The following is a 16,091-nucleotide window of genomic DNA, read 5'->3' on the forward strand; positions in this document are numbered from 1 at the left end:
TGTCAGAAAGGGAGATTATTAAAAGGTAGTCAGAGCCTGCCATCAGGAAAATTGTAGTCTTCCACTATAAAATGCAAGATTCTTCAGAATTACAAAGCTCTTATGTGTGGGGACAAAACTCCTTCCCTTTCCTAGAAGCTAGGAATAAAATATTTAAGCATTCTTCCTTTGGATGCTTCTACAAAGGACTAAACTTGCTAGCCCATGGTAGTATAGGTAGCCCTGATACAGAGCAAGTGGATGGTAAGGCAAACTCATATCAAGCTGTAATATTGCCAAGAAAATAAACTGTTTTTCTAAACCTGCAGGGTAAAAACTATGCTTTGTGCTCTGTCTCCTGTCGTCTTGGTGTAGGCAGCTGAGGCACAAAAGGAAATGGGACTTTCAAGTTTAAGCATTCACTGAAAACTTAATCTACTGTAATCTCACTGTAATGGTGAGAAGCTATCAATTTGCACCTTTTATAGACAGGCAGAACAGCTATGAGGTGGCTTGGGAGCGCAAGCAAATTCTGTGCAGATACTCTATCAGTCTCTGTGCCTAAGTGTCAGAGAGCTGGATTTAACAAAGGAACTCTGTCCCTAAGGTAGGAAAACACTACAGCATCCCCAGCTATATGAGCAGAGAACTAAGGCAGGGAGGGAAGGTGAAGAGGACGTCATGTACCACAGTGTCAGTGTGACAACTGAGCTGAGATCACTGGTTGGATCTCCTCAACTCCATCCCATCCATGTAAAATAGCAAGTTGTTCTCTTTATTTTTGTGAAATCTTTGGGGTTTTCCCCTTTCTGTTCAGTTCTGCATACATATGCTTTTATTTGTGTCCTTCCAATGCCTCCATGGAATGACAGAGTGCTATTCTGAGATAGAGCACATATTGCCTGTGGTTTTACATCTGCCTCTCCTTCCTCCATTCAGAGATAAGGCCTGATGTTTATTTCTTCTGTACGTTCTAAAAGGCAGCTTAGTGATGGCTGCTGCTTTTAAGTGTTACAATGAAACTGCGTGATTCCTGATTAGTGTATTAATTAAATGTGCTGATTCGGCAAAGACAGATGCACGTCCCACTTCCTTGAGGTGATCTAAGTACTAATCATTTTATTTGTGCTCACTTTTAAATGAAGATCACTTAATTTGTCAGCATTTCACCCCTCAATTGGCCAGTGTGCTGACACAAAGCTGTGCAGCAACACCCCAAGTGAAGCTAAACAACAGAGCTTCTCCTAAGTGCACAGCCCTACCCCTCACAGGTAGTGCAGCAATGCCTGAAAGTGGAGCTTCTGTGGTGGGTGATTTGCTTCTGGCTGGACTCATGGCATAGGCTAGATTGGTTCTGCAGGAAATAAGCACATAGCACCTTTGATGGGCAGAACTGAAATAGGGTTTCAGTCTTCAAAGGCTTGGTGCTTCGCATAGTCTGAAATGTGCCTGTCAGTCCCCCACATGGCAGCAAAGTGAATGAAGGGTCAGAAAACCTGCAGTCCATCCCACTGCCTTTGCAGAGGTTTCTGGGGTCTGTTCTATCTGTCTCCAGCAAAGCAAGCACCAATAGGTACACTAGGACATAAGCTTCTATAATGATACAGTAATTGGGCGTGTTTCTCTTTTATGTTTCATGGACTCCCAGACATCTGAGCAGCAGCAAATCTGTTGTATCAATTAAGTAGATTTTGGAAATTGAGAGGTTTTTGTCTGAGTTTGGCAAGACAGGTCATGAAAAAACAGAAGCAGTAGAACTCTGTAGAGCTGTGATTTCTTGTACCTGGGACTTAGCACCTGAAAGCATATGGGTAGGAGAAGAAAAATCCCCTTGACTGCAATAAAAGCTATGTGAAAGGACTTGGCAGTTAGGCATGTTTCTCCTGTCCTAACCAAAGTAGCAGTTTAGTCCCCAGGTTCACTTGTTTTCCTGTCTCCCTACTGTTCTCATATTTGTGTTTTACATGTGTTTGTGTGAGGGGAAAAGAAAAGAGGCTATCTTGTGAACATCCTTTTTCCTTTTACTCGGGCAAACTGTTTTCCCCGTTTGCACACAAAAAACAGTAGGGATTGCAGTTTGGTTCAGGTGGCTTCCAGCAAAATGCTGGACAAACACAGCAGGAAATGAACTCACTGTGCCAGAAGGCTTCCAGGGAGGCTGACTGCTGGTAAATTGAATTCCGAACTGTGAGTTTGCAGCCACTGGAGAAGAAAGGTCTGGAAATGTCAGCATCCATCCTTGTATGACATTTAAAGCTAAAACCTTGTTGCATTTTCCATCTTTTCACTCCTTCTGGCTTATGTAATGGGGGTATCTAGCCTGCCCAGTTAAACTCGGGGACTGTAAGTGTGCTTGTAGATGTACTAGAATATTGGCTGGTAGCAAGCTGAGTTATTGTGACTGCCTGACCCTTCCCATTATACGACTACATTTCAGCTTCTTGTAGCTTTGCTATGGTTGAGTATGTGAGTTAATGTTTTACATGACCTGTGTGCCTGTGTCAGGCATGCAGAGTGAACCGACACATAACCTGTCAGACAGTGATGCTGGGCAAAGTATCGTTTTAGGGCCTGGGGAACCTGCGGAGTTATGCTCTGCTGTATTTAAAATTGCACATTGTATTATCTGCGTAGTTACTGGTGGGAAGGTTGGCCTTGGCATTATTTCTTACCTTTGTATTATGCACTGTGAAAAGGTTACATTTAGGGCTGGCTTTCCCTGTAAGTAGCTAGTGACTCCTGTAGCTAGTAACTTGTGCTGGTTTTGGAAGTGGTGCAGTTTATAAGAATGTCTGTTGCTTTTCCCTACTTCCTACCTTACAGCACCAAAATGGAAATAACATCCTAAATCTCAAGAGTCTATGATGTGCCCTTTCTCCTTTTGTTAGCCTAATTCATCCCTCCCTCACTCAGTGTAAACACTGATTTAAAGGCCTGGGAGGGCTAATTGAATTGTGGAACAAATAGTATTTCCATAGCACAGTTTCAAGTGATTTGCAGCTCATTTCAGATAATCCCATCTTCTCTTTTCCAGCTGTGATAAAATACAGAAATAAGGAATGAGAGGGAATTTGGCCTGCTCACCTCAGAAACAGGAGTATCTTCTCCAGTGGGAATGAAAGTCCCATTAATTTATCAAGATTACAGTAGCTCTTTGCAGTTGGAGATAGAACAGAGCACTATCATGAAAAAGGCCTAAGAAAAAATTGCAGATGAAATGCTGGGAGTGAGTAATACCAGACATTATTTGTCTGTGTTCAAAAAAACCACAACTCGATAGGTATGCTTCCGATTATTTTCTTTCTACATCATTTTACCCCTGCTGGCTGAGTATGAAACAAATGGGAGCAGTACTTTACACTGGAGTTCTATACTCTGGACTAGTACAATGTGATTGGATTTGCAATGTGTAAGTTTCCTTTTCTAATGTGCTTTGGCACTTACCTCATCACTTTCTTCTTGTCAAAAAGAAAGCAGCAAACAAACAGGAAAATCTTAACAGGGAAGAGACTTGGTAATTAGTTTTTAGACTTAAAAAACTTCTGGTGAGCTATGTAACCCAGCAGTGGAAACATGTATGGCTGCAGATATTGCTGTGTATTGGGTAAGTAAGCAATTATCTCACACGCTCAACTTTGATGGGTTTCGTGAAGTTTGACTTGGCTATAAGCAGAGACAGTTGGATCTCTCTCAGCTCTGTCTTCATTTGTAATTGGTAACAAAGTAAGTTTTCAGATGCAGGGAATAGCTGACAGATCACAGAGGGGAGGATCTGCCTCAGAAGTCAGGAGGAAAGCCTAGCTGAACGGCTTTATTTTTCAGGTATCAAAGCAAGCCAAAGAGTTCCTGGAATATGTTTATGAGGAGCCATTGATCGATATCCAGCAGGAAAATCCCATGTTGTACAAGCACGCTGAACCTCTGGCAACTGTTGTCCGCCTGAGACAGCAGCTAAAATCTCTCCGAGCCTATTTGTTCAGCTGCAGAGCAGCAGTGGCTGAAGATCTGCGTAGAAGGTAAGAACCACAAGACAACGTACAGCAGAACGATGTCATTTCCTTGTCATGTTGCTTTTCTCCATTGTTGTTTTTTTTTTCCCTCACAATCTCATTCTGAAGGTGTTACCCACTGGGAAAGCTGTTGTGCTTGTATCTGACTTCCCTGAGCAGCTGGGTTACCTGTTGCCACAGAAGATGGTTTTGTAGGGTCTGAATATCTGAAGTTGTTCTTGGCAACTATTAGCCCAGGGGTCACACACTGTGGTATCTTTTACTCCTCCTCAGGCTTCCTGGCTGTGGGTGACTATTTCCAGTCAAGTATGATACCTCATGCTCCCTGCCATGGCATCAGAGTGCCAGCTTGGGGAGGCACTGTTGGGACCTTTGAAACACCTCAGAGTATGGCAAAGCATGGGAGAGCCCAGTCAACTACCTGTCCAACATTTCTGCTCTCTTCTGTGATATGATCTGACATGAAGGCAGAGGCCAGATGTAGGCCCCTGACATGTGACGCAGCATATGATTTATGTGACACCAGAGCAGTTGTGCTCTTGCTCAGCCACTGTCTTTTCCATCCATAACATGGCTGTGCTGAGTGTTTTGTTTACTGGAAAACACGTCACAGCACAGCAGAAGGTGTTTTATATTGAGTTTTCTGTGGTGGAAACAGTAGTTCTATAAAACATGATTTTGGAAGTGCTGTGTCTTAGTCCGTTCAGCTGCTGCTTCATTTTTTCTAACAAGATGAAAATTAACAATCTTCTGAAAACTATCAAGCCACAGTTGTGATCATGAAAAAAAACAAACTACTTTTGTTGTGGATCATCTGAAAGAGATGGGGAGATGTCTTTGCCCATGCAGTATTGTGAGGCAAGTGGCACCAGGTACAGGCAGCTGATCTAATGGTAAATGCATCTATAAGCATTTGTATACTCCAAGTTTGTAGGTAAGACAAGACTGCAAATAGGAAAGCCACTGCTTTGAAATTGTGAGCCATGAAAAGGCAAGGAAGCAGATGCCATCAGTGAGTGTATTTTGAGCATGGTGTCTTAGGGATGGGGAGCCTGAATTCTCTGTGAGGGAGAGGAGGATGCACTAGTGCCTTTATCCCAGGTAAGGAGTGAGGCGTTCTGCTATTTGGTGCATAACCTATGACATTGCTTTGATGAACTACCTAGAACAACTAAGGGAAGGATATAACAGCAAGTTTCTGGAAAGCACTGCTGAGTTCTTGTGCGAGACTCGCTGTGTGCTAATATGTGTTTGTGTCTTACTGTTTAATTCCTGTTACTTGATAGGGCAGCTTACAGCATTTAAAAAATAAGGATAGTTTTTCTTTTATTACAGAGGTTGGCATTATCTTCTAGAGCTCTTTTGCTGTTCAACTATGGTAACTTTCCTATGCCATCCTCTTCAACTGCAATAGAAGTAAAAGGAGACTGAGATTTGTGAAGACTGGCATTCAAAAACAAAACAAAACAAAACAAAAAAGGCAGAAAAGAAATTATTCTTTCTGATTAATGCTGAAGAAAAGAATCCCCTGATTAAAATAGACAGGAGGAGGCAGAAGACTAAATAGACTTGGGTAAGAGTGAAAGAAGAGAGATCAAAAAGGCCTCAGAAGAGAAATCAATGGATTAGAGACAAAGAGATGAGGGAAAGCCAGGAGAAGGATAGTCAAAGAGGGAAGGGATCTCAGGAAATTAAGGGTTAATGAAGAAACCAGGACAAAGGGGGAGCTCCAAAACCTACCTCCCAGAAGGAGAGATGTGTTGAGGAAATGGAGAGAAGAGAGAACGAATAAAAATTAGTACAGAAATGTGTGCGTAATGTTTTCTCGAGTGGGGAGGAGAGAGAAAAAACCTCCTTGTATCAAAATGAAACATCCAGAATGGCAGAAAGGGAAACTGGGAAATACTTAGAATGCTCCCTTTTCTTATCTAAGTGTTCTTTCACACCGTCTCCAATTAAAACTCTGTGGTGGAGAGGAGGACAGAACCCAAGAAGTGTTTGGTTTTGTACTAGGGAAGCATCTCCAGTTTGGTAGGACTTGTTAGAAGTGCTGTAAAAGCCACTGGAGTGTATAAAACACATCTTAGATTTCAGCTCCACCTTGGTCTGTTGGGCTGGGTTTGCTGCTTAGCTAGTTCCTCAGATCTCCCTTTAGAGGACTGCAGAGATGAAAAGTAAGAGACGTTTTCCCAGAAGGAGCTATTCCTTGCCCAGAACAGTCCCAATGGCTTTGCTTTCTGCATCTGGTATCCCAGTGTGCAGACATTCACTATCAATGTGATGGCTTTATAGAGCCCAGCTGAAAAGTAAATAAAGAAAATAGGTGATTTAAATTTCCCTTTGGCTTGTCACATGGGCAAGTTGCAAGAAAAGGAGGAGTTTAAACAATGTGGTGAGACAACACTCCTAAATTTAGTACCTAGTTAGAAATGGAAGACTGGGGAAGAGAATCCAGTTATCTGTCCAGCTCTAAAAACATTCTTTTTCTGCTTGGTCTTCACCTTAGCATGTGAATGACTATTAATCACAAGAAAGTGAACACAGCATGTTGAAGACCTGTCAGACCCATATAAACAGACTGAAACAAACTGTTAATATTGTTGTCTAGGGAGAACTAAAAACAGACTGATTAATTATATTGGCACCTTGCTGCCTTTGGGACACTGATAGAGCCTGCCTTATTAGGGAAAAGCAGATCACTCTAAGGTTTCTTTTATTAATACTATTTGCATTATCATCTTCTTTAAATCTATACCTTGCTCTTGAACCCAGATCACAAAATGAAGATGGCAATGAAGTTAAAAACTCTCAGTGTCCTCTGGGAAGACAAAACTGTTTACAGTGCTTACAAGTCACTTTTTTCTGAAGAATTCCAGATGGCTATAAATTAGGTTAGCTCAGGATCCAGTTGGCTTGAATGTGGAAATGTTATTTATAATGCTTGGTGTGCACAGATAGGTACTTTGGGAACTTTGAAACTTGGCATCTACTAGAGAACTCAGGGCTGAAGCATGTTGTGAACTTTGAAAAAGCAAGTGACTATACAGAAAGAAAGGAAGGAAAAAAAAGCAGAAGAAATCCTAAAAGTAGCTAGAAGGCTCACAATAAAAATGGTGGCCTTAAGTTATAATGATTTATTCTCACCTATTGTTTCACCAGATTCTAAGCTCTTTTTATGTTTGAAAGGGAAAAAAATAAGGAACTCGAACTTGGCTGGGAGGAGGAATAAGGCCCTCCACCAGTTGCATATCAGCAGTATTCCTCTGAGATTAGCCAGCTGAGACTGAGCCTGTTGCTGTGCTCCCTGTTTTACAAGGGATGTTGTTATGCCTAGTTTGCTGTGGCTGTCACTTCAGTATTGCAACAGACATAATTTGCCTCAAATGTCTTTACTCAACAAGTTCTTGCTTGTTTTGGTTGCCTTGCTTGTGTGGATGCTGTTCAGGCAGAAACTGCAAGACTGAAACCTTATGCCAACACAGAAATTAGTACAAGTAGAGTTGTACGGATCCCACCCCATCACCTGCAGATTGTGGGATGATGAATGAACGGCACTGGCAAACAAGATAGAGTCAATAAATTTGATAGCTAAGAAAAAGCAAGAATTAATTAAGTCCATTAAATAATGAGGTAGGTTATTCTGTGAAGCTATGCTGAATGATGCAAGTTTTATTCTGGTTTTCCTTTCTTCCTTTTATCTCTAGACATAAGACAGACTAATAGCATGTCCTTGTGCCACAGCCTCTTTTCCTCTGTTCTTGTCATGGTTGAAGGCTCTTCAGGTCAGAAGGATTTTTGGGGGGAAGTCTTCAGGCACCCCCACATCTGCAGGGTGGGCTAACCTCAAGCTTCTCTGGGCACTCTGCTCTCTCAGCTGTACACCTCAACTTGCAGTTCAGGCATTGCTAGCCCAGGTATTTTAGACAGATGGCAGTGACACAAGGTAAATGTTCTGCAATACATTCCCGTATACATTAGTGCTCATTGCAGCCTTCTGAATGGTAGTGAGAAACCGTATGGGAAAATTTCCCTCTTGTTACTACTCATCTCTGTCTAATACCATTTGTCTGTCAGCTCCAGAACAGCAATACATCAGTTTCACCCTAGCAAAACTCCCGTGCTGGTTACATTACTTCGCATCTTACAGGACAAGCACATTTGAGCTTGCTGTTGCAGCTGGAGGTTAAAGGTGCACCTCCAGTGCTGCAGACCTGTGTTCCTGACTGAGCCTGCCGGTCTGTCAGCATGATGCGAAACAAGCCCGAATTCAGTTATGCTGAACAATAGAGTCCTGTCAGTTCCTACAGTGAGGCCTTAGACATATCACTTCTGACACAGGGGTAGATTACTTTCAAAATATTTGTGTGGCAATTGGGGAACCTGTCTAAACACGTCACAGGAATCCTGATTGATCTTATGCAATCACTATACCACCAAATACCTCACGTATGTGAAGCTGGAGCTATGTCATCTTTCAGGCTAAGGACAACAGAAGGTCATTAAGTCATGTCCCAACTGTCAAAGGAAACTTCTCCATTTTCTTTGCAACGGGTAGGCCATTTGGAAACTGGAAAATGGCAGAGCAGGAGAACAAAGACGCATCTTGTGAAAGCAGTGGACTGCAAAAAGAAAGTTTGAGCAGGAAAGGAGCAGAAAGATTTGGTTTAGCACTTAGGGCTCTGAGTTAATGGCAAAACCAACAGAAGAAGAAAATTTGTTGCATGGGTGATTGGAAAGAGGGCAAAAGAGAAACTCATTCAAAGAGGGTATCTGGGTATCCTGAGAGTATCCAATGTTAAGACCAAACAATACCCCAAAGTGAGAAAAGAGGAGAAAATAAATGCAGAGATGTGTGCGTGAACGATTTGTTGTTTTATATAGATCCTGCAGGTGTGTTCTCATTGCAGTACCTGAAATAAAGCATGCCTGTTAATGGAGCTCTTACATACAGACCACATCTTCGCTTCGCTTGTTGTGTCTTCTTGAAGCAGTATGTGGGCTCCTTGCAGGCTAACATTTTAAAAAGCAGGAAGCAGATGGCTAAAACTGTGGAGGTTAAGGTTAGGTTGGACTTTGAGCTTTTGTTTGAACTAGGGGTAACAAACAGAGCTGGAGCAAGAAGACATGTGCCAGAGCAGCCAGGGTAGGGGCAATACGCCTAAAGGAAGGTTAAAAGCACAAGCCAGTGCTCTACCATGGTAGGCAATCAGATGAAGAGCATGCCAACAGTATACATAAGTTTTCCAGAGGACTGGATCTTGTAGTTCTGTCTAAGAGCACACCTGCACCTCTTTGTCAAATAGATCAGTAATATCTGTCAGAATGGTAACTTCTATTCACTTTTTGCGACTACATTTAAAAAAGAAGTTCCAGTTAGATGTGGACGCCATATTGTGCTGGTTTTATCCCTGTGTTTTTATATCAGAAATTCCAGCAGCAAAATGCAAGTGTTCAGAAGTGCCTGACAAAAAACAAAAAAACGTTTTCTTATTCTTCAGTGCAAGTTAACTGGGGATCTAAGCTATTTTGATTTCAAACTGAAACTCTATGCCTCTCATTCTCTGCATCCTTTTAGTAACAGTGGTACTTGATTCCAAACTGGAGTTTGATCTGTAATAGTTCTTGTCTTCCGCAGTGTGACTGTAACCTTGCTCAAGTAACCACAGAGGAGGGAGTTAGCATACTGCATTTTATAGTTGAAAGTTTATATACTGGTTCAGGATTGCTGATGGATGATAAGGGTAACTGTTTTAAGATAGAGATGCTCATGGGGAATTTCATAACAGCATGGAACAGTACCTCCCCTGGACATGCTTGCTAATAAATCTAACACTAGTCCACAGCGTGGACTGTGGATACATAGGAATGTCTGCTCCCAGAATTAGAAGAGTTTTCACACCTCATGAATGTGAAATGATTCACAAATGCTATTTTGGAATTACAAAAAAACATCGATCTAGTATAATACCACAAGAATTAAATAACCAGTGTTTTGTTTCATTTATTTATTCTTACTTTTTGATTTTCAAATCACTGGGTTTCCCAGGGACCCACTTCTCTGTTTTTGTTTTTTTTTTTTTTGCTGGGAACTTAGGGTCCTCCTCTCCCACCACCCTTTTGGGAGCTGAGATTTCCAAGGAAATGCAAAATCAAAAGCTGGAAAAAAATCCTTCTTTTCCCCATCACCTCCAGTGCTGTTCTCTGTCTTAAATTAACAGACTCCATGTCAAATGATTTCAAGGGATAAATCCAGCAGTAGGTGTTATTTACTGTGCCATGTACCTTTGGGATAACTCATATATTTGGGATAACTGGCAATTCACTGATATCCCTCTATAGTTTTTAAATCATACAGTAACCCTGAAAAATGTGAGCTCCTCTCAGTGCGGTTGGAGCTCACACAGCTGCAGCTGTGGGTAATGCATACTGCTAGGACTTCAGAGGTCCTCTTGCCCCTTGTCTAGGGGATAAAAATAATATGGGAGCAGTGGTAATCATCATGTGCTTGCTTGTCAGCTGCTTTAGTCTGCAGCATGGTGCACTGGCTTAAAAGCAAATTGGTGGTGGTGCAAGTTGCAGTGCCAGGGTATGACCCATGCTGGCTGAGGAGGTGGACTTGGTACCCGGGGTGCTGTGCCAGCTGTGGGTGTAGCAGCTTCCTGCAGAAGAGGGGTGGAGAGGCTGCCCGAGTGTGGCTGCGTGCTAGACTGGTGCATCTGCCTCTCCGGTGAGTCACAGCTCAGTCATACAGTTCTCAACCTGGTCAAACAAGACACTCCTGGCTGGCACATGAAATCCTGGTGTCAGCTTCCCCTCTCCTCCCCCCTTCCTGTCCTAGGTTTCAACAGGTTTTTTGGTACAAAAGGGATGTGGTTGTGCCCACCTGCCAGCTAACTTGATTTCTTTTGATTGCACTGTAGAAAGAAGAGTTAGCTCTGCTTATCACGTTTGTACTTCGGTTATAGTGTCAGGCTTGGGCAGATTAATTGGTTGTAGCTTTAGCAGAGCTGTCAGGGTATTTAACCCATTGAAGAAAAATTACCTAAGCTGATGATAAACAGGCTTTAAATGCAGAGCAATTACTTAGTGCTAACAAAGCACCATGACTACATACTTTGTCCAGATGCAAAAAAGCAAAGTCTTATCAGTGGTTCTGTTTGCAGGAGGACACTAACAGATAACCTTTATTTGTGCAAATACTTACCTGACAAGATCATCCAAAAGGGAAGAGATGAAATTTCTGGTTCTGTCTTGCCTGAAGGTTATGCTTCAGATGACAAAGTATCAAACAAAAAGAATAATAATCACAAAATAAAAATGCCCAATTCTCTCTTTTAGTTGATCTGAAAGTCTCCTACAGTGGGTTTCTGTCCTGCTTGTGTCGATTCCTTTGATTTCTAGCACATAACAATAAAGCAGTTTAGAGAACTTTAACCAGTAGGACTTTGGATTTCATTGTTAACAGGAACTGGCAAACCTAGAGGGCTGGTTAGCATTGAACTTGGTTTGTTCATTGCAGGCTTAACCCTGATTGGTGGCCAGGGTTTACAACACAGCAATCTTGTGACTCACAACCGTTCTGTTTTGCATTGATGGTGAAACTGGTCCGGGAGTTTCCAAACTGTGAAAGCTTACGAGGTGCTTTTAGTGGGATGTGCACTTGATACCATTTGCCTCTCAAGGGTCACAGGTCACATTCTGAAGCAGCAGAGGTTTAAGTTTTTATTGTGATGAGTCTTAGCATATTGTGCTTGACCTCTGTCTAGCTCACTCCATTTATTTCTGCGTTAAGATTTGACTGAAAGGACACTGTTTATTGAAGGCTTTCAGTTGACCAACTTCTGAAAAACTCCAGTTAGTTATAGCACATCGATCAAAAGATTTACAAAACTGGCAGGTTTTATTTTCCTTTTGAATAATTTACCAGAGATTTCCCATTTGGGGTTTGTAAAGGACCTTTATGTCAGAGGAAAAATAGCATGCAAGCACATGCTTTGGTGGTTTTGGTTCAAGGCCTTATATTAACACAAGAATGCTCAAAGCTACATCTCATGCAGAAAGCAAATACTTACTTTCTAGTGAAATGTTGCTAAGTGCATTTGTCTTGGCCTACTCTGTGGTCTCTGACAGATTTTTAGACATGAATGTGATTTTAGGTTGATTTGGATGCCATGTAGTGCTTTGTCTGGATGCTAATGCAACAGCATGGTGTTTGTGTGAGCCCCATCTTGCCTGCTGTACTTTACTGACTTTGGATTCCTTCAACCAGTTTCAGTTGCAATTGACAGAGGGATGGAGGTGGTAGAAACATGTTCCTACTGGTACGTGAGGGGAAGTGTCTGGGTCAAAAAACAAGAGGCTCTGAATTATTCTTATGTGCCCCCTCCTGAAAAAGATTTTGTATAAGCCATCACCTCGTTAGTCTCGGAGAACGTCTGTGAACAAGCAAGCCTTTGGACATCACTCATTTTCTTGCTCACTGGACTACTTGTTCTGTGTGGATTTCCTGTCCCAACTGACTTGCTTGCATTTTATGATGAGTTCTTTTGAAAATGCCTCTTGAGTTGATATTCTGGTTTCTCTTATTTTCTTGTTCCTCACCCACTAAAGGCTGACCAAACTGTCAATAAGCATTCATTTCTGGGAGGTTTCTTCACAAGTGACGTTCAGGTAGCTGTTGAGTTTCCAAATGGGACTAACAGAAGTTTTCTTGGAAGAGATCTTAATTGCAGATGTGCAGCACAAGTGGTTGTGGTTTTGAAATAGCTGCTCAGCTCACCACAGGTGTGGTGACCACACATAATTTGTATGTTAAATGACAGGGACTGAGCTGCCTACTTCTAGGCGATTTCAGTGTTTTCCCAATCCTGAAGCTGTCTACTCTTCACCTTTGGAGATGTGGGCACCGTATAGGATTGGACCATATAGAAGCTGGTCCAGTGGCTTCATAACACATTTTATGAACGCTGTTGTACATGCAAGCTCTGGCTGCTCAGCTGTTTTTCTGTGTCCCACCACAACCAAATTGGGATTTTGTGAGTCAATAGGACTACAAATCTGAAGCTGGACCAGCCTTACTTACTGAGGGGTTCTTAATGCCTCAGTTTGCATAGCGATTTCCATTGCACTCCTTTCAAATGAGTGCTGGATATATGCATGTATAGATGTGTCTTGCATAAGACTGGGAGGGCAGTGCCTACTTCTTTTCCTGGAAATAGATTTGGGAGGAATGTTGGATGCTGGTGCTGCAGAGCTGCTGCTGCAGACTACTCTATCTCGGGGAGGGGGACAGGTACAGGGAGAGGATGACTGTCACCAGGGCCCGTGCTAGCTGAGACCCCCCTGACAAAGGAAGTCCCTTGATCATGAGTTTGCTTTTCATCTGCACACTTTTTATTAGGGGTTAGAACTTGCAGGAAATAAAATGCAGTCCTTGAAGGCGGCAGGGAAACGTGATGTTAGTCATCTATATCGGTCGTTGACAGTTTCTGCCTTATGGGCTATTCAGGCTATTTCCTGAAAAAGGAAATCTTTCATTAGCTAATTATTTTCTTTAGCAGTGCTGTAAGGGCATCAGCAAATAATAGTTCCTGGCAAAGCTACCGCACCATTTAGTGTCTGCTTGTGTGATCAGAGGAGAATGATGGGGAATTTTTAATGACAAATTCTGTCAGAGCTGAAAAATACTAATAGCTTCAAAATGCTGTTCAGAGTTGACTCCTTAGCAATCAATTTTAATAAATCTCCTAAGTGCAAGTGAGAAACCCAGATGTCATATGTTATCTGATATCTAGATTGTGACTGTTTTCTAGTGGTCTTTGACACCGTGCCAAACGTATTATGAAGGTGTGATGCAGCAGAGCCACTGAAGCACATTCACCTGTGATAGGAGCGATTGTATAGCCTGCAGAACTAAAAAGGGAAAATGCAGTATCCCAGTGAGAGTGCAGCTGAGAATTAGGTGGGTAGAGCAGACATGCTTGCAGAGTCAGAAGGAGCAAGGGCACAGTCCTGCTCCAGAGGAGTGCCATAAGATTGGTGGCTCCCAGTTGTCAGTGCCTTGCTTGCAGGACTCTTCCCCTCCCACCCCAATAAAGCTTAGATTATTATTAAAAGTACGAAAGGAGTATGAGACTTTGTACCACTCACCTTGGCAGCAGTGAAAAGTCCTAGTCCCTCTAAGACAGCTTTGAAAGCAGCAGTTTAAGGTAGTTAAGACAACGAAGAATAGAATGAACTGAGATGCTTCCATTATTTCTTAGATTCAGTGTTCTGTCAAAGGTCACAGTTGGTACTGTTATCCCTGTTGATCTGTGTTTTAGCTAATTATGTTGTCACAGCTTCTAAAATGTCTTTTTTGAGTTCCTGTGTACTTTCTCAGTAGGCTCATGGCATTGTCATATAGGCCTTTCAAGAACCTGTTTTTTTGGACATGTCCAGTGGTCTTTCTGTTCACTGCCATTCAGTTCTGCCATTACAAACTAGTCTTTGCCAGAGCTTTGTTCATGCATTTAATAATACCAAGAATTTTGTTTTCTATATTGCTTTAAAACCACATGGTTGTAACACAGGAACTGAGTTCTCAGTTTATTCTCTGAGCAGCATGTAGTGTAAAGTAGTTGCACCTCTTGAGATACTTGGTTTCTTTTCTGCAAGAGTGGTGTGATTCTCTGCTCCTGTGTTACCTGTGTTACATTTGTTCTGACTGGAAAATAAAGCTTTTCGGTTGGTACTGTGTGCACACAAAGGTAGACATTTTAGCTAGATGCAGTCTTCCTGACATCTTTATGGCAGATCCATAGGTTTTCATAAACTTATCTTGCTAATACCCACTTACTTTTACAAGGTCCATTTTTCTCTGTAATGTTGCTTTAACCTGGTTTTTCATCTTACTGCAAGTCACTTTAATTAGGAAGTCTCCTCTCTGTTCAGGTTTCTGTAATTTAGCTTTACTGAACAGGTCTGTCAATTGATAATCAATGGTCTTGCCTGAGACCTTGGTTTATATAAGGAAAATACGCCTTTCTCAAGTAAGTCATTATAAAGTCTCTACCAATATATTTATTTCTGTATGCAAGAAGGAATTTATACCAATCAACTTGATGGTGGAAGAACAGTATCTGCATGGCATTTTTCCCAATATAATTATTTCAGTTACAAAACCATAAATCACAGCTTTCTAGGAGACCAGCAATCTTGTACTAAAGCCCGTAAGAAATACTACAGGTATGTAGTTTGGGTTATTTAGTTTTGTTACTGGGTTAAGTGTAACGCATTTGTGCTCAGGCTGGGCTTTCTGTGGCTGTAAATGTCGTGGTACACGCATACCTGACAGTTGGAGAATGACACTGGTACAGCATTCATTCTTGTTGTGGAATTGCTGTGCCCATGAGGAATGCTGTAAAAGTCGCTGGTGTTTACAGGATGACATAATTCCAGTTTTTGACAAGCTTTGTCTCTCTAGCATTATTGTTCTGCAGTCTTTTGGTGAGGAGAGGAAATCTTTTGAGTTCCATGGACAAAAAGGTGTGACACATCCATTTTTCTCTTTTCCAGGATTTTTCCCAGAGAGTATCTTCTCCAGCAAATCCATCTTTATTCTCTCGCAGACCTTCAGCAGGTAAGTTTCTTCAACTAGTTCTACCTTTTACACATCAAACCTGTTCTCATCTTTCTACCTGTTACACATCAAACCTGTTCTCATCTTGGGTGCCAATTGTACATTCCCCCTTCTAGCTAATCGTAGCATAAATAGCTTTACTTCCAAGCCATCTCTGTGGTTAATAGTTTAAGATAAAATGAGTTAGTGAGGCATTGGTTAGGGATGAGAAGCGAAAGCTTAGAGGGTCAGTGTTGAAATGGGGTTGGAAAGAGGCTGTGAAAGAAAACTGTAAAGGGAACTTTGCTGTGAGGTTTTTCATCTGATCAGTGAAGGCCCATCTAACGTTCAGCCTATGGGTAACAAGTACAGTTTTATTTCTTTGTTTGAAAGAATAGTTGTTCAGGGATGGATGAGTTTGTACAGTCCCTAGCACAACATGCTTATTTACAAAGTCTGCTAGGCATTACCATGACAGAGAAAAAAAAAATAAATAAAAAAAA

The 16,091-nt window shown here is 41.8% G+C and overlaps 1 protein-coding gene and 1 long non-coding RNA gene across 4 annotated transcripts in view; one reads left to right on the top strand and one right to left on the bottom strand.

The window, feature by feature from the left end:
• Positions 1–16,091, top strand: part of PLEKHM3 (pleckstrin homology domain containing M3) — a 72,853-nt gene that overhangs the window by 24,916 nt on the left and 31,846 nt on the right. For all 3 annotated transcript variants that reach the window (XM_061378369.1, XM_061378380.1, XM_061378389.1), the window contains 2 exons: positions 3,802–3,995; positions 15,546–15,609. In XM_061378369.1, the coding sequence (XP_061234353.1) occupies positions 3,802–3,995; positions 15,546–15,609 (258 nt within the window). The remainder of the gene's footprint in view (positions 1–3,801; positions 3,996–15,545; positions 15,610–16,091) is intronic.
• LOC133225794 (uncharacterized) lies at positions 13,360–15,847 on the bottom strand. Its single transcript, XR_009729281.1, has 3 exons — positions 15,668–15,847; positions 15,318–15,633; positions 13,360–13,505 (listed from the first exon to the last, which is right to left on the bottom strand). It is a non-coding gene; the product is annotated as an uncharacterized LOC133225794 (long non-coding RNA).

The sequence above is a fragment of the Neopsephotus bourkii genome, unplaced genomic scaffold (genome assembly GCF_033783945.1).
Source record: "Neopsephotus bourkii isolate Nb327-2 ecotype Australia unplaced genomic scaffold, CSIRO-AGI_Nbou_v1 NB_196, whole genome shotgun sequence".
NCBI lineage: Eukaryota > Metazoa > Chordata > Aves > Psittaciformes > Psittacidae > Neopsephotus > Neopsephotus bourkii.